This window comes from Bradysia coprophila (genome assembly GCF_014529535.1).
Source record: "Bradysia coprophila strain Holo2 chromosome X unlocalized genomic scaffold, BU_Bcop_v1 contig_45, whole genome shotgun sequence".
Taxonomy (NCBI): Eukaryota; Metazoa; Arthropoda; class Insecta; order Diptera; family Sciaridae; genus Bradysia; species Bradysia coprophila.
In genome coordinates this window covers 305,731-328,023 of record NW_023503339.1, presented here as the reverse complement: position 1 = coordinate 328,023, position 22,293 = coordinate 305,731, and the positions used below count along the sequence as shown (strand labels likewise).

General features: G+C 37.4%; 4 protein-coding genes across 4 annotated transcripts; 3 read left to right on the top strand and 1 right to left on the bottom strand.

Annotated features, from left to right (window-relative positions):
- Nucleotides 1–2,365: 2,365 nt before the first annotated feature.
- On the bottom strand, nucleotides 2,366–3,869 carry LOC119070105 (trypsin alpha-3-like). Its single transcript, XM_037174421.1, has 5 exons — nucleotides 3,711–3,869; nucleotides 3,361–3,446; nucleotides 3,025–3,294; nucleotides 2,848–2,955; nucleotides 2,366–2,783 (listed from the first exon to the last, which is right to left on the bottom strand). The coding sequence occupies exons 1-5, from the start codon at nucleotides 3,748–3,750 to the stop codon at nucleotides 2,436–2,438; spliced, it is 852 nt and encodes a 283-aa protein (XP_037030316.1). The 5' UTR covers nucleotides 3,751–3,869; the 3' UTR covers nucleotides 2,366–2,435.
- Nucleotides 3,870–4,672: 803 nt separating this feature from the next.
- Nucleotides 4,673–7,704, top strand: LOC119070104 (trypsin-like). Its single transcript, XM_037174420.1, has 8 exons — nucleotides 4,673–4,830; nucleotides 4,907–4,977; nucleotides 6,527–6,769; nucleotides 6,837–6,960; nucleotides 7,054–7,161; nucleotides 7,224–7,357; nucleotides 7,418–7,500; nucleotides 7,561–7,704. Exons 1-8 carry the CDS (start codon nucleotides 4,794–4,796, stop codon nucleotides 7,631–7,633), a joined length of 873 nt encoding a protein of 290 aa, XP_037030315.1. The 5' UTR covers nucleotides 4,673–4,793; the 3' UTR covers nucleotides 7,634–7,704.
- A 3,054-nt stretch (nucleotides 7,705–10,758) lies between these two features.
- LOC119070040 (uncharacterized N-acetyltransferase YjgM-like) lies at nucleotides 10,759–11,217 on the top strand. The gene has a single exon (XM_037174324.1). It carries the CDS (start codon nucleotides 10,759–10,761, stop codon nucleotides 11,215–11,217), a length of 459 nt encoding a protein of 152 aa, XP_037030219.1.
- Nucleotides 11,218–14,958: 3,741 nt separating this feature from the next.
- On the top strand, nucleotides 14,959–18,055 carry LOC119070101 (STAM-binding protein). The gene is made up of 9 exons (XM_037174416.1): nucleotides 14,959–15,138; nucleotides 15,237–15,379; nucleotides 15,877–16,055; nucleotides 16,120–16,307; nucleotides 16,365–16,530; nucleotides 16,614–16,751; nucleotides 16,810–16,922; nucleotides 16,985–17,087; nucleotides 17,770–18,055. The coding sequence occupies exons 1-9, from the start codon at nucleotides 15,023–15,025 to the stop codon at nucleotides 17,830–17,832; spliced, it is 1,209 nt and encodes a 402-aa protein (XP_037030311.1). The 5' UTR covers nucleotides 14,959–15,022; the 3' UTR covers nucleotides 17,833–18,055.
- Nucleotides 18,056–22,293: the final 4,238 nt, after the last annotated feature.

The following is a 22,293-nucleotide window of genomic DNA, read 5'->3' as shown; positions in this document are numbered from 1 at the left end:
TTTATAGACATTATCAAAAAGTTGTACGTAGTTATTAGGCGCTGAGGTTGAAAATGTCATATTATTTACACAAACTTTGTCATAAAGTCCAGGTTCTGCACAGGGTCTATTATTAACGTTCTGGGGTTTTTGAAAATTTTGAACAAAATGTTTTTCTTCCAGTCTGGCATGAATTTGTTCTAGGACTCGATATCCAGTTTTTGGCAGCTTCTTTAAGTGTTGCATATAATTTTCAAATTTAAATGCGCTAAATTCGTCCAGTGGCGCATTAAAATGCATGACATCATCGGCCAAGTGTAAGAGACTGTGCATGTTGAATGTCATATTTTGCAGACCATATAACTTCGGAACGGCGGCAACAAAATCTACTAGTAATTGCGATGCAAGCTCATTATTTTGTACACATTCCACCGGATCACATAATATTCTCATAGCACAATGCAACTTCAAAAAATGAGAATAATATACTGGCTTCAAAATGTTCTTTGTTATCACGGGAAGTATATACAGCACGAGCAGACGAAATTCAGTCGCCTTAAAGTACCGCCAATATTTCAAAGATCGCAATTTACGCTGAAATTCGGACGGCAATTGTGAGCCAATTTTAATTAGGCGATTGGACATAATTAAAATAGACTTTTTTGGAATGGAGTAGGGACGTCTTCTTTTGTTAATCCAAAGTCCCAGTAGTCGTTTCACTACACCTAAATAAACACAATGCATAACATCAATCGGAACATTGCGAACACAGTCGATCGGCAGTCGTTCTAGGCTTGTTTCGTCGAGAGAGTGATGATGATTGGTGTGGACTCTTAATCTGAAGCTGAAATTCGTTCTAGGTTCGAAATTCTTGCCAGGAAAAATCACTTTATGTCTGTAGTAAACACCAGGAATAAGACACTTGCTGCAGCTGTTGTAGCCAGAGTACATGATAATATTCGATAACATGGCTCTAGCCGGCGCATCATATATTACAGCCCGAATACAAAGACTGTAAGATCTTTCTTTGTACATGAAATTATCTTTGAGCTGTAAAAATTCTTCGACGAACGGATTTAGCAAATTGTCCGCAGACTCCGGTTTAGAATAACCATGAAAGCAACTCACTAAAAATACATCGTCACACCCCGCAACATTTGCCAAAATCGGCCACAACGCACTAGTTGAAGATTTTGCTACTCCGACACCATCACATCCGATATCCAAATAAATTTTGTTACCATTGACAGTGCTCTTTTCTAAAAACAGCTCTAAGGACTTTCTGAGACCAATATATAGGTACTCCCCATTGTCCATAGGTGCAATGTTGTTTGTTTTGGGGGTCTTGCATAAGGTTTTACAACATTTTGGTAAGTACGACACTTCCTTTCTTAAAATTTTCAACAGTGAGTCCACATGCATAGCTGGAGTCTTAGATGACACGACCCAACAGGCCAGTTCTTCACGAATATCTGTCGAGCACTTAGCATCTGAACATGAACATTTTGGCGTTATATGTGAATCACTTTCGATGTTTAGGTTAAGACTTGATGGTATAACACTTCGTGCTCCATTTTTCTGATTTTTCACTTTCAAGGTGTGTTTTTCTGACTTACTGGGTGTTGGCACAGGCTCTGTGCGGTAAACAGTTCGAGAGGGAGCGGGAATAGTAGGCATGGGAACATTTTTAAATTTGATTGAACAGATCGGTTCCAATTCACTTAAATCCTGCGATCGTATTCGATTTTTTACAAATTCTCGGGCGGTTCTACTAATTTGTTGTTGTCGCTTACGTTCAATGTTCATTCTGAAATCATTTGAACGAATGAACAATTTCAGAAGTTGCACGGTCAGACACATTTACATGCTATTTTCACTCATTATGCGCTTTACAATTACGTTTTATAATTACCTGGTAAAATAGCCTTTTAATGTTACGTGGAACGCTTGTAAATCAATAACTTATAAATGGAAGAACCAACTCGAGCTTACAGAAAAAATATTTTTTTCAAATGAGCTATTGAATGCGCGGCATACTTAGTTTATGCGATTGAATTGAATACAAAATGTAAATGTGTGAGTGTGAGTTGTATATGATGCAGCTCGGACAAAAGGGACCGTTTTCCAACATTGGATTTTTTCCAACATTATTTCTACTAGGGGTACCTTAATTTACTTCAATAAAAAGAATTTTATTTGAATAATCCACTGGAAATCCGTTTACACATATTCCCCTGATCGAGCAGAGATGTTCTGTAAAATGCGTCGAAAGCGAGACTTCAGCAAATTTATAAAGTTTAGAGGTTTATTCCCATTTAAAACGTTCCCTTCCAGAGGATTGGATACAAATATAAAATTAAGGCAGGCAAACCAGCCACAGAGCTAATACAAATTGTTTCGATAATTTATTCGGAAAATGCATAGCGGTAACAACAAAAAATCTTAAAGATAATTCTTTATGCATATACCAACGATCCAGCTGGTGTTGCATCAGTTCGTGTTAGCTGTTGATTAATCCACGTCTCAAAAAACCGGACTTGAGTGTATACCCCTGGAGTATTAATTACTCCACAGCCAATACCAAACGACAAAACTCCAGTCAATTGCCACTCATTACCTACCTGACAAAACAATCCTCCTCCCAGATTTCCGGTGCAAACGGAGGGCGTAACGGTAAGAGAACCAGCACAGATCATATTATCTAAGACCAAGCCACGATGTACGTTGGGTCCATTACATTCTCCTCGGTCAAAGATGTTAGCAGGTATAAATTGCTGAGCGGGATTGAGTATGCCAGTTGCAGTCTATCGAACAGAAAATTCAATTGTGGTTAATGATGAAAAGCGGCCAAGACGAAATGAAAGTTACCGCCGAGCTCCAGCCAACGAATCGACAAGCGTGACCATTCGGCAGAACACGTGTACTGCGAGCCGAGAAATCAATTGTGTTATGTGGCGATGGAAACGGCGTCGATGTCTGAAATGTTTAAATTTTCGGACTACAAAAAATTCACCGCCACAAGAAATTCATTTTCAAATTTCTTACTCGCATCACAGCAATATCATTTGACCGGGGATTAACAGTGTAGCTGGGATGAGTATAAATGTGTGATGCGCTTGTAGTGAATCGTCTGAACGTAGGTAACATGATATTCAAATCACCCGCAACAATTCGAAATTCGGATGGATTAAGCAATTGAAAGGTCTCGTTATGGACACACTGTACCGATGTTAAGATATGATTGAGATTTATGATTGTGCCACCGCAAAAGGCCTCGGGCGCATTTGCTACATGTCGTGGTATCCGAATTGATACCTTATTTCATTTTAAAAGTTTTTGTTTTGAATAAAAGTAAATATTTCTTAAATCAAATGAACTTACGACACTTGGAGCGAATCCAGCAACGGTTTCTTGACCGCCCACCATTCGGGGCAAAACAGATGTGGTAATTTCACATTTTGCAATGACTTTGAACAGAATTTTAAAAAGTAAATTAAAAAAACAGTTTTTATGACTAAAATATCGCGTTTTTGTCGCTTATTTCTTATGTCGTTTAGGAAAAGTTCTTAACTTATGCTAAAAGAATTTTTTAGCGAATTCTATTCTAGCACTCGTCTCCGACCTGAGCTGGAAACCTCTCATTCGCTAAAAAAGCATTTTAGCATGCGTTAGAAAATAACTATTTTTATGGGAGCGCTTTCAGATCTTAATCAATAATCCGTCTATCTCACCAATGCAAGCTAGTAACACAAGCAGCTTAGTTTGCAACATTTTCACAGCGTTCCACTTCTATGTCGTTCACTATTTCGATTGATTTGGTTTCTTTTTCACGGACGTTCGGTAGAAACTGTTTCAATTTTCTATTGATGACTAAATAACAATTTTTTTGCCTCTATGCACACCGCACATTGGCGGTATCAGTGTCTGGATTACGTATGAATTGACATGGATGTTTAAGAGATTTAGATAAAAATATTTTCGTCGATTTAAATGCTTAATAAAAAATATTTTATTTTCTGAAATGCTATTTCGGAGGTATGTCTCACTCCCTAGTTGAAGGTAGTTTTGGTGAGTAAGTAAGAGTAAAACAAGGGCAAGACACAAAAACGGTGGTTTTGTGTAATGACCAACGATGTCATCAACAATGTTTTGCATTAGTACCCCTATCCTCATCTGCATGACGAACTGTATGGGAACTTTCAATCAAATCTTTTGTTGTAAAAGAGTTAAAGGAGTAAATTTTAATGAATGTGCATACCAGGTATGGCTGATTCTTAAAAATCTGTCGATTTATGTTGAACTCATTATTTTTGTCAAAAGAATATGAAAATGGATGCGTTAGAATCCGTTTTTAAAATCGTTATTTCCTCCGAGGTGACATTAGAACATACCTGGGTGGTTTATACTCAATGGTAAATTTAGCAGTAAAAGCTGACCATTAAAATCGTTTTTGGGTGACCCCCTTCTATTCGCATTGTTGTTCCATTTCGTAATTACCATCGCATTTTCCACCAATTTCTTATGAATCCTGACCTAACTGACGCATAACAACAACAATTGTATTCTTGAAATCGTTATCAGTGTCATTCCAAATCCATAATCCTTCCAGCGGATTATATGGCGTTAAGCGATGGTGACATCAAATAAATATTTATCATTGAAATTATCGTACCAGAAAAAAGACGGGCCAAAATGATAAAGTCAAATTATATACTGAATCCGTAGTCATTACTCCATTGTCACACTTTCGCGTTATTAGTTTTATATTTCAGTTTCAACCCGTTTACGTCTTCAGAACATTCGACATTCGAACGATGAAGTATACCGTTTGTATACTGCTGTATTGCACGTGTAAGAAAAATTTTAAATTTGAAAAATAGTGGATCCAGTGACAAAAAAATTCTGTGTTTTTACATTACATTTGCAGTGTTTCTGGTAAACAGTGTGTACTCGTTACTGGGCGGATCCCCCATACCTGTTGGAACACATCCGTCACATGTGAGTTTGTTGAGTCTCCAGTTTCAAATTTACCTTAAATTTTCGAACTATTAAGGCTTATAAAAATATATATTTACACATGCACATACTGCATCGTAGGGTAAAATGAAATTTCATATATTTTGTATGCTTGCTAAGAGGACCGAAAGTAAAGCTGTCAATTCGCGGGGTGAAAGCTTCCGCTTTCGCCCCTTGAATTGACATTTCTTTACTTTCGGTTCTCTTAGCAAGCATACAAAACTTAATACGTAACTCTTTCGGCCTACTCAATCGATACGTAAATAACTATTTCATGTGTCGGGCCCGAAAATGAGGGAGTTTTGAGATTTTTCTCTGGTTTTCGACCCCTTACATGAAAATTTTTTTGTGAGTATCTGTTTTGGACGATTGATTTTAGGCACTTTCGCAACTCGCGAAATTGCCTAAAAACAATCGTCCAAAACAGATACACAAATAACTATTACAACCCTAGCACTCTAAAAAGTATCTATTGTTTTGTGGATCTTGTGTAACGTTGTGTACTACTTGTGATTATTGATCTCTGATTTGCCTCGGATCTACAAAATCCACGCTGATAAAAAAATCGTCAGCATACGTACGGGTGTGTATAGCTTTACTACTGGTTCTGCTAACGTATTATATTTACACATTGCTGCTTGCGACTATTCTTGTTCCTCGTATACGTCGGATACATAACGACGTTAGAAGTATACGTGTCAGAAGTAAAGCTATACACACCCGTCGTTGATGGATAATTTTAACTCGACTTCTCAACTATTTGTTTCTATGGGATATGCAGGAAAAAACAGTTACAAACGGCAAAAAATCTTAGAAACGTTTTTAGGTTTCGCATATCTTGTGTGTGATTCATAATTCACAGTTTTCGCATGTAACCGCTAACGAAACGACCGGGTCGCAACTTCAGATAAGATATCCAACGCACTGCTCCTAGCATGAACATAAGAAATGTTTGGAGGCTGATGAAGACACAGTAGGCACTGCGTTTCTTTCGTAAAGATAGATGACTTGTTTCGTTTTTGATTTAAAACACACAATACAATCAATGTTGAGCGGTAGCTCTCATCACAAAAGCCTCCAAATTGGACATTTGTCAAAGTAGTGTTCATGCTAGGAGGAGTGCGTTGATATCGTACATAAAATACAATCCACAGCCCACAAAAACAATATATAGTTTATAAGCTGTCTTTGACGGGTGGATAACATAGACAGAGAAATTGTAAGGGCCATTTCATGCTGGCATATGTCGCATATGCATAGGCGAGATGAACTGGCCATAACGAAGATATTTAAGGCACGACCGAGTTTGATAACGCAAACTTTATTACTTCAATTTTTGCGAACTTACAGACGAAAGACAGAAAATAAGGAAATTCGTTAGTTACTTTTTAAGCGTTAAACCACTGCTTAGATCGATGAACCGAACTATATTGTTTCAGTTGACTCTCTTATTTATGTAGTTAGATCCCCTATAAGATGATCATACAATCCACCTCGTATCAATTTACTATAAGATCTCGTACATTTGCAGGCATTAGTTCTTGTTAACAATCAACCACGTGGAGGTACAGTCGTTCACGTCAATCATGTCGTCACATCGTGCCGTAATGTACTGAATCCAGCTGATAATCACCTTCTTGCTCCCACTGTCTTTACCGTTCGTGTTGGTTCAATTGCGATCGGGGAAGGAGGATTCGTCACTCCAGTCATTGCAGTTTTTCCGCACCCCGAATTCAATCCATGGACATTCGAAAATGACGTCGCTGTTTTGAGAGTAGGTTTCGCTTTTTGTTGTTTCGATATACCGTCAAATGCTAAGTCATTTTTGCTCAACCACTCAGACCACTAATCCCATCCAATTCGATCCGCTTCCGTCGCCGAATATTGCTCCAGCAGTGTTTAATGAACGAGTTATTGCCGACCAGACCAATTGTATTGTTGTTGGTTTTAACAACCCTGTAGCAGGTAATTCATTAGTTGTCAATTAGTTGCTAGTTAGCCGGTGTGCGGTATATTCGTTGATGATGATCCTGATTTTCCCATGCTTGAAATATCAAGGTGTTACACCGCTACAAGAACTATTACAACCAATTTTAAACAGAGACACTGGATGCAATCTTGAAACGGTCCATAGTGGTAGTGTTTTGGAAAGCATGTTTTGTGCAGGTAATTTTCTCTATTTTCAAATTTTCTTATAAAAGAACGTTCAAGTGAGGTATGTTTTGCAGGTACCCTTGCGGCTACTTCGGGAATTTGCAACACAACAATAGGTGGCGGAATTTATTGCAACGGTGCTTTCACTGGCATCGCAACATCGGGTGAAAATTGTGGCTCGCTCAATACACCAGGAATTTATACTCAAGTAAGTTGGACATTAGTTTAATCGCTGACTATGGTTACATAAAATTTGTGTGTTCATTAGGTAAGACATCACATTCAATGGATTACCCAGCAGTACACTCGAACTCAAATACCACAAGCGGGAACGACACCTGCGCCAGGAGTGTAAGTTAAATTTACATTTATTAAAATGAAAGACAAATTTTCTAAAATATCGTCCCTCAGATCGGCTGGCATCCTCTCAACGATTGGATCTTCGTTGTTGATCAGCTTGGCATTTTTACTAACTAAATTGTAATTCACGCCGTTCATAAATTCGTTTGATCGCGTTAATGATAATTTTGATAAATAAAATTTTTAAGAAATCAAGTTCTTATTTTCCATATAAAATATTGTTGCGACTATTCGCCCCCTGGATGTGAAAAGGCATTTCATACAAAAATATATAGAAAAAGGTGTAAAATTTGCTACCTGGCCACCGTTTGGGCTTATTGTGTTGGTATGGATGGTATTGGCAATTGGGGGTGATTATAGCAATGAAAACGTAGTATAATCGATGTTGATTTAAAATATTAGATAACGTACTGGTTTGGACGAGTGTGACGTTTTCAGCTAAGGTAGGTTGACATATTTGGCATGATATGACAATAAAAGGAAAAAGACAAATACTTAATTATAAGGCCAAGCTTTACTTAAAATTATTAATTTACACAATAGGTCACTGTGTTAGGAGCTGTACCTAAATTAAGTTACACAAAACCTTTCAAGTGTTAAGCCTGATGCACCTCAAACATAACAACATCTAACAAATTTTTATAATGTGTCAATTTCTTACACAGTGCTACACATTGTTCGCTTTCAGCATCTAATTTTTGAGTGGAATTCTTTTCGTACAAGATAATTAATCTCTTACGGCAAGGTGAATTTATACATGTAAAGTTGGATGTCGCACTCGCATCTGTGTTGAATTTTCCCCCTAACAGTGTACGCGCTAACAGTGTACTGTCTCCCATACCTTTTTGAAATTAGGAAGGTGAAAAAAATGAGGATTAATCAGTTGAATGTCAAACCGCAATATGGTCTGCTAGGGAAACGATTCAACCGAAAATTTCAATCGGAGCATGATAAATCGATATTTCGAAGACGGAAACACCTTTTTAGGAATCATATTACAAACTTTTTCATGCGAATATACCTTAGTCAACATTGTAGACCCTACAGATTAAAAATGCACAGGCACGCTAAAAATACGTTCTTCCTATAGACCTAGACCTATTTTGAAACCTATTCTGTTGTAATACAAAGTAAAAGCCATTTTGGCGCCACGATTACTTAAAACGTACAAACTAAATTCGTTCTGATTAATCGCTTCAAATTGTTTTATAATTTTTCAGAGAATTAAATTGATAACATGGAGAAATTTCAAGCAAACAAAATGCCTTTCTATTTCAACAGAGTACGAATGTAGATTTTTGCAAATCTTTCCTAATCTAAAGACTTAATTCAGTCAAAATGAAAACAAAGCATTGCGCATGAATAAGACTAGGATTTACGTTGCTAATTATAAGAGCTGAAAATAGTACGCATTGAAGCCGTTTCCCGTCTTATGACACGTTGAAAATTGATTATACTTAAAACTGACGAAAAAGCAGTTGATATAATCCTACTCATCTATGAGATGTCTACTATTCACCATTTTATTCAATCGGTCGATCAATTCGATTAGTTAATCAATTTCTGAAGCCTTCAACTACTTATGAATGACAATTTCGTTTTCGGTGGCTTTGTTTGCGACAATAATAGTTCTTCTACTTTCCAACTGGCTTTAGTTACGTCGTACTAAGAGCCTTACTTTGAGATTTGTTTAATTTTACCTGCCATATGAGTCGTTCGAGATTCAACACTCATGTTGAGTAATGGTTTGCAAACGATTGGTGACTATTGTTAAGTTTACTGACCATGTGTTTTTCTAGTCGTGCGTTTTCCTTTGATTGACAGTTATCCACCTTACCGTAGAACGCATATAAATTGAAAAACTACCACACATTGTCGTCCCTGATGAGTTCCCCAATGTGTTTGTCTTCACTTTACATTTCACGGGAATTATAAAGATGAACTCCGAAGTTTTTGAATTTAGCGGAACGAAACGGTGTCTCTAGGTACTCTAAGGATAAACGAGACTCGGACGACTTTTTTGTTTTTGTTTAATTCGCTCTTCGTTTTTACGCGGATTTGACTGTACTTGGACTTAGACTATGGCCCTTCTGTCGTGGTTTTTATTGTTCTGTTTAGCTCGGTTGAAGTCTTGAATATGGTGAAAAACTGACGATGGATCAAGGGACGAAATTTCTTTTCTTTTCTTACACAGATAATCCGTAGACCCTCTAAACCCCTCTGCGTCTTTCTTAAGACGACAGGTAAAAAAGTCCATTCTCATTGCGAGATGGATCAGATCAGAACAATTAGTGAATTCACTTTCCAGTATCACGTAGTATGTCGTATTGAACTACTAAAATCGGCTATAACATAATTTCGTCTGAAGTACTCTTTTAGTAGAGACTATTGTTGTAATCCGTTTACTAATTATTAATTATTAAATAAGCCTATAAATAAAGCTTGAAGCAGAGACACTGTTTCGTCATTTTAACTCTCACGACATCAATCAATCAGGCTGAAGGATCACAGGTTTCTCTTAAGAGTGATACCGCGAAATCTTCGAACAACTTTGGGACAAGGGGACACGAATATTATTGAGTTATTGCTCATTCGATTCGTTGAACTGTTGTGAATAAAACGTAGTACTACGTTTGGTGTTATTTATTTTATTCTTGACGCTCGAGGTAGTGAAGTAAGGGTCTGCCAAAAGGGACACAAAATCGTTTTCTTGCGAATAGCCGAGAAAAACAACTTTGGGACAAAATTTTTTTAGCTAGCTTTGTAGGCCTTGAAGAGACGCACATTTAGAGTATACACACCACCAGGTCCTGTTAATGATATTAGCCAATTTATGTAAAAAATATGGTGATTTTCCGGTTGCACTGGCATAAGTGCGAGATATGGTATGTATGGTGAGAGAGCCTACACTCTGTAGTACCATGTCATGGAAAAACATCTTTGGATAAGTTTCGCACATTATTCAACAAAATTGCCTCAGAACTGCAATCTAAACATTCACACATTCTGCTCTGCATCCATATCATTTTCATTAGTATGATCGTGTTCGGCCAATTCAAAAACTACCATTTTTATCAGTTACTCTTTTCTCGTTGAATGTGATAATAATAAAATGTATAAATTGGCGTCGCGATTGAGCACTTTCGTCATATCTATTTCGGAATCCATTCAATTCAACTAAAAATAGCACCAAACGAAATGACGTTCGAAAAAGCTACTGATAAAGATATCCCTCGACTTCTTGAAATCATGGAAACATGCTATCGCGGTGATACGGCACGAGCGGGCTGGACACACGACTCGGATCTAGTCGATGGTAATCGTACAACGGAAGCGCTACTTCTCGAGGAAATTACTCTTCCCGGTGGCAACTACCTGACATACAATGAAGATGGGAAAATCGTTGGCTGCGTGTACACCCTAGTCAATGCGGAAGATAATACATGTTTTGTTGGAAGTTTGTGTGTTCATCCAACGATTCAATCACAAGGACTGGGAAAAAAGTTGATGACGGCGGCAGAAGATTTGGCGAGGCAGGCTGGCTGCACGAAACTTTGTATGAAAGTTCTAACCACACGAACAGAACTGATTGCATGGTACGAGAAATTGGGTTTCAAATATGTTGGTCAAAATTTTCCATTTCCCGAGGGATGCGGAAGACCAAAGATTCCACTAGAGCTTGGTTCTTGGGAAAAACAATTGGAATAAGTGGAATAACGACTCTAATAAACGTATCTATACAAACTTTGGCTCTTTTTCTGTGCGGGTGTAGTCCATGCACGTTTTACAAATTTTTATGAAATCAAGCGCAACCAAGGCAGCTCTCTAGCAATATCATACTGATTGTTTACAACGTTTGGAGGCCTAAAATCACCCAGTGTGTGCCTTGAGATGTATTCATGCAACGCACGTCAAGCATGAGTGGTACTCTAAATAGAGTACTGAAACGAGACAGTGTACTGAACAAATTTTGGCACTGTAAAAAAATCTGTAAACATTTTTCATACAAAATATTACTCTATTTGGCAACCGTCACTCGATGCACTCTTGCTTGAGGTGCGTTGATTCATTAGTAATCCATAATTCCCACATAAAGAATATATAATGAAATCCACAAGGCACACTGAGTGATTTTAGGCCCCCAAACGTTGTAAACAAGCGGTGTGATATTGCTAGAGAGCTGCCTTGGCGTAAGTCTTGGTTTAGATTTTCAATCCAAGTGTAGATAGCGCCACATTCTTATTCAATTAACAAACATATTGACATGAAAATCCTGACAGTTTGAACGCATAAACCATTCGAGTAACAGCAAAAACGTTATTCTAAACTGTGAACTCAAATTCTGCTTTTAATAGGTATGTTCAAACTAATTGTAAACCCAAACTTTGACAACACGAACGGCAACGATTTCATCCACAGCAACATAACCTACGTGATTTTACATACAAATGTTGATGAGGTTTTGTCTCTATGGACGAAATTTGACAATTCGCTATTTGTTTATTACGCTAGTCATTTGTAATTCTTCTTTTTTTGTAATCTGTTAATCTACTGTTATGAAAAGTCGATGAACATTTGTATAAGGACCTACCTTGTTGTTCTGATGAATAAACCAAATTAAAATTAAATTAAGTTAGTAGGGCTTTGGAACAAGATTAGAAATACAGCATGAATTTGCTTCAGATGTTTTTCAGCTGATCCACACATACAATCAAAGCGGTACATACGCCTTTACATGGTTTTACCACTACCACGCGCGTGAATATAAACACTTTTCATTCTATGTGTGGATCAGCTACTGAAAAACAGCTGAAATAAATTCATGCTGAAACTTCACTGGCTCTAACTGTAAAAAAAGGAAAAATAAATGTCCGGACTAGGTATCTTATATTTCGACCCTTCTAGTTCTAGTTTTTATCATATCTGCGATCCATCGTGATAGTAGCCTTCAAAAGAGTTTTTAATCGGAAATCTCAATATAGTGGACGTTACGTACAGATCTTCAATATTTACAGTCAAAATCTATCGCAGTCGTTGTGGCGAACTTGCTGACGAATTCGGGTATCACGGTCTCAAATGCCGTAAAAGCACTGGAATATTCACGTCACAGTGCCTTGAATGACTTGATTAAGCGCGCACTTTCGACTGCAGAAATTCCATTATTACTGGAGCCAATGGACATTGCGAACGACAAGGATTCATCTAGAGTGGGTGGAGTGACCATTGTGCCTTGGTCACATGGACGTCAACTGGCTTGGTATACTTGTGTCGATCCGTTATGCAAGTCGAATATTGTGAGATCATCGAAGTGGCTTGCTCAGCTGTGGAAAAAGCCGTGCTAAGTAAACGACGTGACTACAGCACTGTATGTGGACAGTATTGGTTTGTGGCCTTCGCAGTGGATTGTTTTGGTGGTTGGTCAAACGAAGCCAACGATTTTTCACGTGATTTGGGCAGAAGAATGGTCAACGCGAATCCAGATCACTCTATTTCTGTCGACAAAGGGTGAGTTTGGCAATTTAAAGAGGCAATGCATCCAGCGTTACTCGGAACGCCCCCATCAGAAACTTCTTTAAACGAGGTATAGTATTCGCTAATGCTTTTACTTATTTCTTTCGTTGTTCAAAAAATGTAAACGGATTGTGAAATGGTGAAACGTTATACATATTTTACTATGCTGGTGCATGTAATAAGGCTATTACATGTATAGGCAATAGCCTTTACATCACTCGCATAGTAAAACGTCGTACTACACACGGAAAATAAAGTGATATCTCGTATCACGATGAGTAAATGTACCTCGGGCTAAAGCCCTCGGTTACTTTTACTCATCTGGATACGAGATATCACTTTACTTCCCTTGCATAGTAATGTACTAATGCACGTATGAACAAGCGGTCGAGGCTTGCCGAGACAGCTTGTCATACGTGCATATTCTTTTTTATCGCATAAGCGAAAACAAGACAACAAGATATGCGAATGACACTTTGACAATTTACAAAAGTATAGGTTTGTTCCAAGTAACTGTAAACACGAACTTTGACAACCCGAAAAACGACAATTTCATCCACAGCAACGTCGCTTACGTGATATTTCATACAAATCGAGCAACGTCGCCTACGCGATTTACACAGAGATATTATTGAGGTTATGGTTATATGGATGAAATTTGACAATTCATATGGCCTTGGAACAAACCTATAATGTTTGTTTATATATCCTAGGTGAATAATTTTTTCGGGGAATCACACCGCGTATGCGATAAAAAACATTACTTCATATTGTACTTTAAAAAAATATTTACAATCTGTCTTATCTGCTTAGTCGAGACATAAATTGTAACGCCATTTTAATACAAAACATCATTTGAGTATAATCTCGGCAACTGAAAGCTGAACTTACCTCACAATCACTCTTGTTGGTTACTGAGTGGCCAAAAAGTATACACGAAATCATCTACAGGCAGGGCCGGTTAAGACTTCGGGCGCCACTGGGCTATTTCGTTTCCAGCGCTAAATATAGATCTATCGTTAAAATTTCCAGCGCCAGTTTTATTCAGCGCCAGGGGGCTAAGCCCCTATAGCCCATCGTGTTAATACGGCTCTGTCTCTAGATGACTAAACTAACGAACACATCATAAGGGCGCGTAAAAGAATTGTATTTCATTCACTGACGTTAACTTTTGCGCTCAGTTAATACTGTCAAAGTAACTGTGAGGTTAGATTCTCCACGGCCGATTTTGTCCGTGAAGAATTAACTTGTCAGTGAAACTTGACATTTTTGATGTTAAAAGGTTTTCGATTTTCGTGTTGATGAATAATAATTATTTTTGAAAGATGGCATTGTGTTCAAATAGTGAAAATCAATTAATTAATCCGAGGCGAAGCCGAGGTCAATAAACACACGAAAACGAGACTTTTCATTTTTATACCGAGTTATGTAATGGATTTTACATGCTGAGGGCGTTGAAAGAAGTGCTTGAAAAGTACGGTTTTCGACGCATGTAGCATGTAAAATACTATTGTTTTTATTGCAACAACAGTTGTCAAATTTACTTTGTGTATCTGTTTTGGACGATTGTTTTTAGGCAATTTCGCGAGTTGTAGCCCAAACGAAGTGAGGGCTACATGCGAAAGTGCCTAAAATCAATCGTCTAAAACAGATACTCAAAAAAAATTTCATGTAAGGGGTCGAAAACTAGAGAAAAGAAAAATCCCGAAACTCCCTCATTTTCGGCCCGACACATGAAAAATACTATTCATTAACTCAGCGCGTTCACTGAGCGACGAAAAAATAAAATTTCTGTACGGGCTCTAAAGTTCACACCACACACATGATATACCGGACTATAACCACTATTACCAAGGTTCCATAACTGCGTCTCATATCACCATGGAATGAAAACAAAACTCAAAAAGACTTTGACATTGACAGTTGAATTTTGCGTATTTTTTTTTCTTGTCCAGAGAGTGTTGTTGTTTTGCATGAATCACATCGAAACTTCGATAAAACAATGTCTAAAATAGCGAATTTCACTGGAATGGGCATTGTTGATCCACAGGAGAGGATAAAACATTTAGCCAACTATGGGAATATGTTTGACGTTGACGGAAACGTACCAATTCGAAGGTGAATAGCTGCAAAATCACACAGTGTTCGTCGGTCAAGGAAATTAACATTTTTCTTTTCTATTTCTGGTTTGTGTGTTGGCCTGTTGTGTTGTATAGATACTATCGATCTGGTATGGAAATAGTGAGAATGGCAACCGTATACCATACCGAAGGCAATCTGGAGAATGCATACATTCTCTACATTAAATTTATGACTCTGTTCTTGGATAAGATTCTGAGCCATCCGGAGTACAAGACAGGTAAGGTCGAAATTGATCTGTTCATCACGCAGCTCTGTTATGGATAATTATGTGATGTTGTTGCTGACTTAAATACGTTGTGTCCGAGGTTTCTGTTTCGAGAATTAATCACATTTGGTGTCGTAATACCAAAAAATGTTTCAATTTACAATTGGAAGAGACGTTTTATTGTCACACTCGAACAGTGGGTGCTAATAGTTTGGAGATTTTGAGGAAGAATCTTGTTCTATCTGTAATCGATCAGTGAGGTTTAATCGTAGAAATTGGCTGATACCGAGGGAATAGCGAATTCTGGTGAAGCCTAGTCTGTTGTAGCAACATTTTATCACTTAAACTCTAAACTCGAATTTCGGAAAACGATCGATTATTAAACAAACACAGATTCAGTCCATCCAACAAAGTAATTTCTTCTTTCCATCTCTTTCGTTGATAGTCCGTTACATAAGCCATACGTTGTCTGAATTGATGCAACAATCGAATATTATTGCATGTTTTAGTGCCAAGCAGCATCAAAAAGCCCAACCAGGAGAAATTGAAAGAGATTCTACCTTTAACCGAGAAACTAAAGCTGAAATTGCTGGAACGGTACAAACATGAGTACACCCAGTTCCTCGCTAACAAGGAAGCCGAACGTGTTCGTGAAGCTGAACAAGCTAAAGAAGCCTTAAAAAATAGGGTCAGTGACTTTTGTGTGCGAAACATCCAATGACAGTCAATCGGTAAAAATCTATTTGAATTAGAAACCAACGGATATTGTAACACCTGCACCAACTGATATTGCTGGTATGTCAACGAAATCGGAATTCATACCGAGCGCACCGCCAGACTTACTGGACCAAGTGGTCTATCCAAATGATTTTCCTTCGTCGACCAATAAAACAAATTTACCGACTGGATTGTTACTACCAGACACACCGAAGCCTGTGAAGTGAGTATATGCAATCGAAACGGAAAACACAAATTTCAACTTTTTGTATGCAATTAGACCGTCGGTTGATCGGGCACTGAAACCGGCATCCAATGAATCGCTGGCCGAAGGGAATTTACGATCTGTGTTAATACCCAAAGATACAATGTACAAATTTCTGTTGTTAGCAGCTAAAAATACGGCCAGTAATGTCGAAACGTGTGGAATTCTAGCCGGTCGATTGGTATGTATCGAGCTAATGATGATCCCGACCTTTTCAGTATTTCGTTGTAAATTGATGTTCTTGTTGTTCAAATACGTCTCCAGGCGCAGAACAAACTTCTTATCACTCACGTTATCGTACCGAAGCAGAATGGCACCTCCGACAGCTGTACGACGATGAATGAAGAAGACATTTTCGATATTCAAGATCAACAGAATTTAATTACGTTGGGATGGATCCATGTAAGGCTTCAATTGAACGACAATGACTTCGAATAATTTTCATTTTTCTGAATTACAGACGCATCCATCTCAGACGGCATTTCTATCATCAGTTGATTTGCACACACATTGTTCGTATCAAATTATGATGCCAGAAGCGGTAGCTATAGTGTGTGCTCCCAAGTACCAAGAGTAAGTTTACTTCATCATAGGCTTATTGTCAACAAATTTTTAATTAGCAAATTTCTCACTAGAACCGGTTTCTTCTGTTTAACACCAAATTATGGCCTCGACTACATAGCTCGTTGCAGACAATCGGGTTTTCATCCTCATCCGAATGATCCACCTTTATTTATGGTAAGTATTTGACGAAATGCTTTCGATCATCTGTTTAGTTAAGTCTTTACTCAAATCGTAAACTTTTGGGTTTATTGCAATCGTCTTACCCACGAAGCATTCGACTCATAGGGAAATTCGAGAAATTTTAGTGCAACAGATTGAGCAGTGCGAATCCAACAGGGCCTACTTTTTAGAAACTAATTTCCTGGAATTCTTTAAATTTCTCGAATTTTCTCGAATTTCTTAAAATTTCTCGAATTCGAGAAATTCGAGAAACTTCAAGAAACTCGAGAAATTAGTTTCTTGAAATTTCTTGAATTTCTCGAAGTTTCTCGAATTTCTTGAATTTTCTTGAATTTCTTGAAATTCCTCTAATTCGAGAAATTCAAGAAACTTTGAGAAATTCAAGAAATATTTCTCGAAATTTCTTGAATTTCCCGAAGTTTCTTGAATTTCTCAAAGTTTCTTGAATTTCTCGATTTTCTCTAAAAGTTTCTAAAAAGTAGGCCCTGGAATCCAATGAATGATCGATTTTCCTTCTTGACTCGATATTTAGCTCAATAGATTGAATTTACTTTTTGTGGACTTTACATTGAAAAACTACGACTTTTAACTCACGAATTTTAATTTTCAGTCAGAAAATGAGCTTTGTTTTGCCTTATATGTTATCCTAACGCTCACTCAATTTCTGTTCTTTTAGGATGCTTCTCATATTGTGATTGGGGACCACTCAAACATCGAAGTGGTTGATCTGAGGAGATAGCGGCTGTGTGCATTTACATATTATTTGTAGGATTCTTGGATTATAATGAAAAAACAAACAGAACAAAACGAATAAGTGCTTTTAAACGTTCATAAAATATTAACAATTTTAATGTTATGACCAGGTAACATGTTTCGTATGTTTCACACTCGGTTATCGATATTATCAAGACGGAGTGTGAAATGGCTTAAATTATTTAAAGAAGAAAAACACTGTACTGCTATATCAAGTGTGTGTTATTTTTATTGCAGCAATATATAAACATCGTATGTGTCACGATCCAACAGCAGCTGATCTCCATTTCAATTTTCGTAACTAGTGATGAAAGGTTGAAAAATTCAGTTGTCGTATGGAGACTGTGGTTCCAAGACGAGCCGAATCCAATGTCAATATTCGGAATAGACGAACATGAGACATTTCCACTTTTCATCTCTTGCTATGTGCACAAAACAAAACTTTATATCCTTGTTGTGTAATAGTCTTTTACATGTCGAAAACTGTTCTTTCATGTTTGAAGCACGTCTTTCGACGCACTCAGCATGTAGAATCCATTACATAACTCGGGATAAAAATGAAAAGTCTTGTTTTCGTGTGTTTATTGACCTCGGCTTAGCCTCGAATCAAGAAAATTCACACGAAAAGTCTTTTTTTCATCTTTTTATCCCTAGTTATGTAAAATACTATTACGCTACCGTGTGATAAATGCTCCAGGCCGTAGGCCGATTGTGACAATAGACATTGTGTGTCTAAAATAGTATTTATCACCGAGTTGCAAACATCGTTTTTCTCACAGAAGCCAACGAAAATTCAATTTTTGTAACTTAGTTATTTATGTAATCGAGGTGCAAAGTACGTTAGACATGATATTATGAATAACATATTCGCTTATGCTGTCTCTAGTGCAGGTGTTCCAAATATAGTACAGCCTTCAGGTATTTCAAGAGATGATGGTAAAAGACCTGACCTGACCTGACCTGGTATGACTTTGATACCATGGAGTCATGGGAGATCACTCTTGTGGGATGTTACCGTCCGGGATACCATGGCTGCATCATATATTAATGATTCATCAAAGAAAGCACGGTCCATTGCTCAAAAAGCAGAGAGACATAAGCATAACCATTACGTTTCTTTGAAACAAAACTATTTGCTAACCCCACTTGCTTTCGAGACTTTAGGTTGCATGGGTCCGGAAACGAAGAAATTTATTGATAAATTGGGCTCTTTAATGAAAAAGGCAACGGGTGAGGTAAAATCAAAAGAATACCTTCTGCAAAGAATTTCCATCGCAATTCAACGTGGTAACGCTGCTTGTATTTTGGGAACATTAGGGAAGAAGAAGATCGATGATATTTATTTACTGTAGTTTTTAATTTTTGAGAAAAGATCGATGTTTTACCGGCTGCGCCATAATTGTGAGCAGTCTTTTTTGTCGCATTTAAAATAAAGAAACTTTTAAAGGTGCAAAGTACTTTATTAGGCTGTAGATGTGTAATAAACCGCTAGCCTTTGTCCATATGTATTTTTATTTCAATGACATTGACATTGAAAAAGTGTTAATTGGAATTTTTAATTTGAGTTTAAGAAGCCGCTCCAATTTTCGAAAATTCTCGCGCTTGAAAAAAAAGTACCAATTTCGTGAGTTACCAACGTAAAAGAAATAACAAATTGGGATGTTTTATTTGTTGACAGTTTGTTTTGATTGTGTTCATTTTGATTGTGATCACCGAGATAACCAAAAAACCAACACTAAGAAACAAAATATTCCTACCAGCAGACAAATAATATCCCATTTCGATTCTTTAGAGTTTCCGTACGTGAAAAAATATCTTTCGTCATGAGTTCGTCATGGCTATGACTTTTTTAATAAATTTCTATAAAAATATAAAAACACTTCAATTTTTTTTAGGTAAATCGTGTTTTTATAACAAAAATAAACTTTTATTGAAAAAGGCTCGCGGTTTATTATGTTAATGACAAGAGTTCACATGCCTTGAGCCAAATTTTGCATATTAAGATGATGAGTGTTGTAAATTACTATTTCGAGGACTTAGCAAGCTGCAACCCTCACACGAACTAAAAAAAAAATCCAAACAACTACTCACTCTACTACTAGATTGGACTGGGACGAAAATGCTCTCGCCTTTTGTCTTAATTTGTCTTAATCCTGTTTAGAAAATAGCCATCCATTAAAGATGTTCACACGAAGAAGGGAATAGGTCTGGCCTAGTGAGACAGGCAAAATTCATATTACCATTCATTTTCACTGGGTCACCAATATCATGCAAATTATATTTTTCACAAATTGTGCGTAAAAAAGAAAGTTCCTGATTCCTCCCTGTGCTAATGAAAACGATAATTGTCAGAATATTTCTTTTTGTAAACTTCTACAGTTATGCTTGATTTCCTCTTACGCCGTGTACGCTCCGTTTAGCTAAACCACGCCTCTTTTTTATTGTTTCAAGAGTAAACGGAGCGTAAACGGCGTAAGAGGAAATCAAGCATTAATGATAGTCGAATTTGTGTCGAACAGTGTCAGCTTCGACTGTTTTACCAGCTGATCCACTCATACAATCCCACTATTACCACACTACCGCGTATGACTACGATACTGGTATTATAACACACTTGTCACGAAGAAGTCGAGGCTTGCCGAGACTGATAGTGACAAGTGTGTACTCTATTTTATGACATAAGCGAAAACGAGACAACAACATAGACCTGAAGTGTAATTTTTGAATTAAACTTCTATAGTTAAGTAATTTTTGATGTGATTATGTGCGTATGTGATTAAAACAAGGCATCAGAACAGTCGGAGCGTTTGCTGCGACTGAGCCCCGTACTACCCGTAAACCTATTTTGCCCGAAACCATTATACGACCGTAGCCCTAATAAGCCCGTAACCCTTATTCGTCCGTTATCAAAGTGCTTCCGTAACCTTATTGTGTACTTGACATTATTGCCTATTTTTGCAAATTAACTGTAAGTGTTCATCTTTAAAATTGCGCTTAGCGCAATTACAAAAGCCCGTACGAAGTACTTCTCAAGTATAAAACAAAAGTTTACGATGTAATTTTAGGAATCCGAATTTACAACTTTTTTTATCAATTTTCTTTCGGTATTGATTTATCTGTCAAACGAAACAAAGCAAATTTTGATAAATTTTTTCGATTTATGAGCAAAAACCACATAAGGCCACAAAGTTTTACTCGATTTACTCGATTTATGTGCAAAAAAACAATTAGGTTTGAGTAGCGGCCTTAGTCCAAGGGCCCAAATTTGAAACTTTTTTTGCCATCATTCTATTCGGCATTCAATTATCTCTCAAATGAAACAAAAACTAGCAAAATCGGATGAGATCTACTCGATTTATGTGCAAAAAACACTTAGGGCCGAGTAGCGGCCTTAGTCTAAGGGCCCAAATTTGAAACTTTTTTCGCCATCATTCTATTTGACATTCAATTATCTCTCAAATGAAACAAAAACTAGCAAAATCGGATGAGATTTACTCGATTTATGTGCAAAAAACACTTAGGGCCGAGTAGCGGCCTTAGTCCAAGGGCCCAAATTTGAAACTTGTTTCGCCATCATTCTATTCGGCATTCAATTATCTCTCAAATGAAACAAAAACTAGCAAAATCGGATGAGATTTACTCGATTTATGTGCAAAAAACACTTAGGGCCGAGTAGCGGCCTTAGGCCAAGTGCCCAAATTTGAAACTTTTTTCGCCATCATTCTATTCGGCATTCAATTATCTCTCAAATGAAACAAAAACTAGCAAAATCGGATGAGATTTACTCGATTTATGTGCAAAAAACACTTAGGGCCGAGTAGCGGCCTTAGGCCAAGTGCCCAAATTTGAAACTTTTTTCGCCATCATTCTATTCGGCATTCAATTATCTCTCAAATGAAACAAAAACTAGCAAAATCGGATGAGATTTACTCGATTTATGTGCAAAAAACACTTAGGGCCGAGTAGCGGCCTTAGTCCAAAAGCCCAAATTTGAAACATTTTTCACCATCATTCTATTCGGCGTTCAATTATCTCTCAAATGAAACAAAAACTAGCAAAATCGGATGAGATTTACTCGATTTATGTGCAAAAAAATACTTAGGGCCGAGTAGCGGCCTTAGTCCAAGGGCCCAAATTTGAAACTTTTTTCGCCACGTTCTTTGCGGTATTCAATTACCTTCCATCAAAAACTAAATCTAGCAAAATCGGATGACATTTACTCGATTTGTGTGCAAAAAACACTTAGGGCCGAGTAACGACCTTTGAGCCCTCCCAACAAGCCCACGTTGCATCTTACCCAAAAACAATGTTCAGCAACTTTGTTCTACTCGTCAATACCTTTCATTTGATATATCACAAGCATCTATTGCGTGTGTATTTCGGTAGATATCGTCGAAAGACTGAAAAACACCTATAGGGCTCTAGCTCTGGAAGGGCCGACCCTAAC

Coding starts and splice junctions, on each gene's coding strand:
- LOC119070105 (XM_037174421.1), bottom strand. CDS start 3,750: ATGTTGCAAACTAAGCTGCTTGTGTTACTAGCTTGCATTG. Junction 3,295..3,360: donor CTGGATTCGCTCCAAGTGTC/GTAAGTTCATTT, acceptor AAATGAAATAAG/GTATCAATTCGGATACCACG. Junction 2,784..2,847: donor TCGTTGGCTGGAGCTCGGCG/GTAACTTTCATT, acceptor TCTGTTCGATAG/ACTGCAACTGGCATACTCAA.
- LOC119070104 (XM_037174420.1), top strand. CDS start 4,794: ATGAAGTATACCGTTTGTATACTGCTGTATTGCACGT. Junction 4,978..6,526: donor TTGGAACACATCCGTCACAT/GTGAGTTTGTTG, acceptor GTACATTTGCAG/GCATTAGTTCTTGTTAACAA. Junction 6,770..6,836: donor ATGACGTCGCTGTTTTGAGA/GTAGGTTTCGCT, acceptor TCAACCACTCAG/ACCACTAATCCCATCCAATT.
- LOC119070040 (XM_037174324.1), top strand. CDS start 10,759: ATGGAAACATGCTATCGCGGTGATACGGCACGAGCGGGCTGGACACAC.
- LOC119070101 (XM_037174416.1), top strand. CDS start 15,023: ATGTCTAAAATAGCGAATTTCACTGGAATGGGCATTGTTGATCCACAG. Junction 15,139..15,236: donor GGAAACGTACCAATTCGAAG/GTGAATAGCTGC, acceptor TGTGTTGTATAG/ATACTATCGATCTGGTATGG. Junction 15,380..15,876: donor CCATCCGGAGTACAAGACAG/GTAAGGTCGAAA, acceptor TGCATGTTTTAG/TGCCAAGCAGCATCAAAAAG.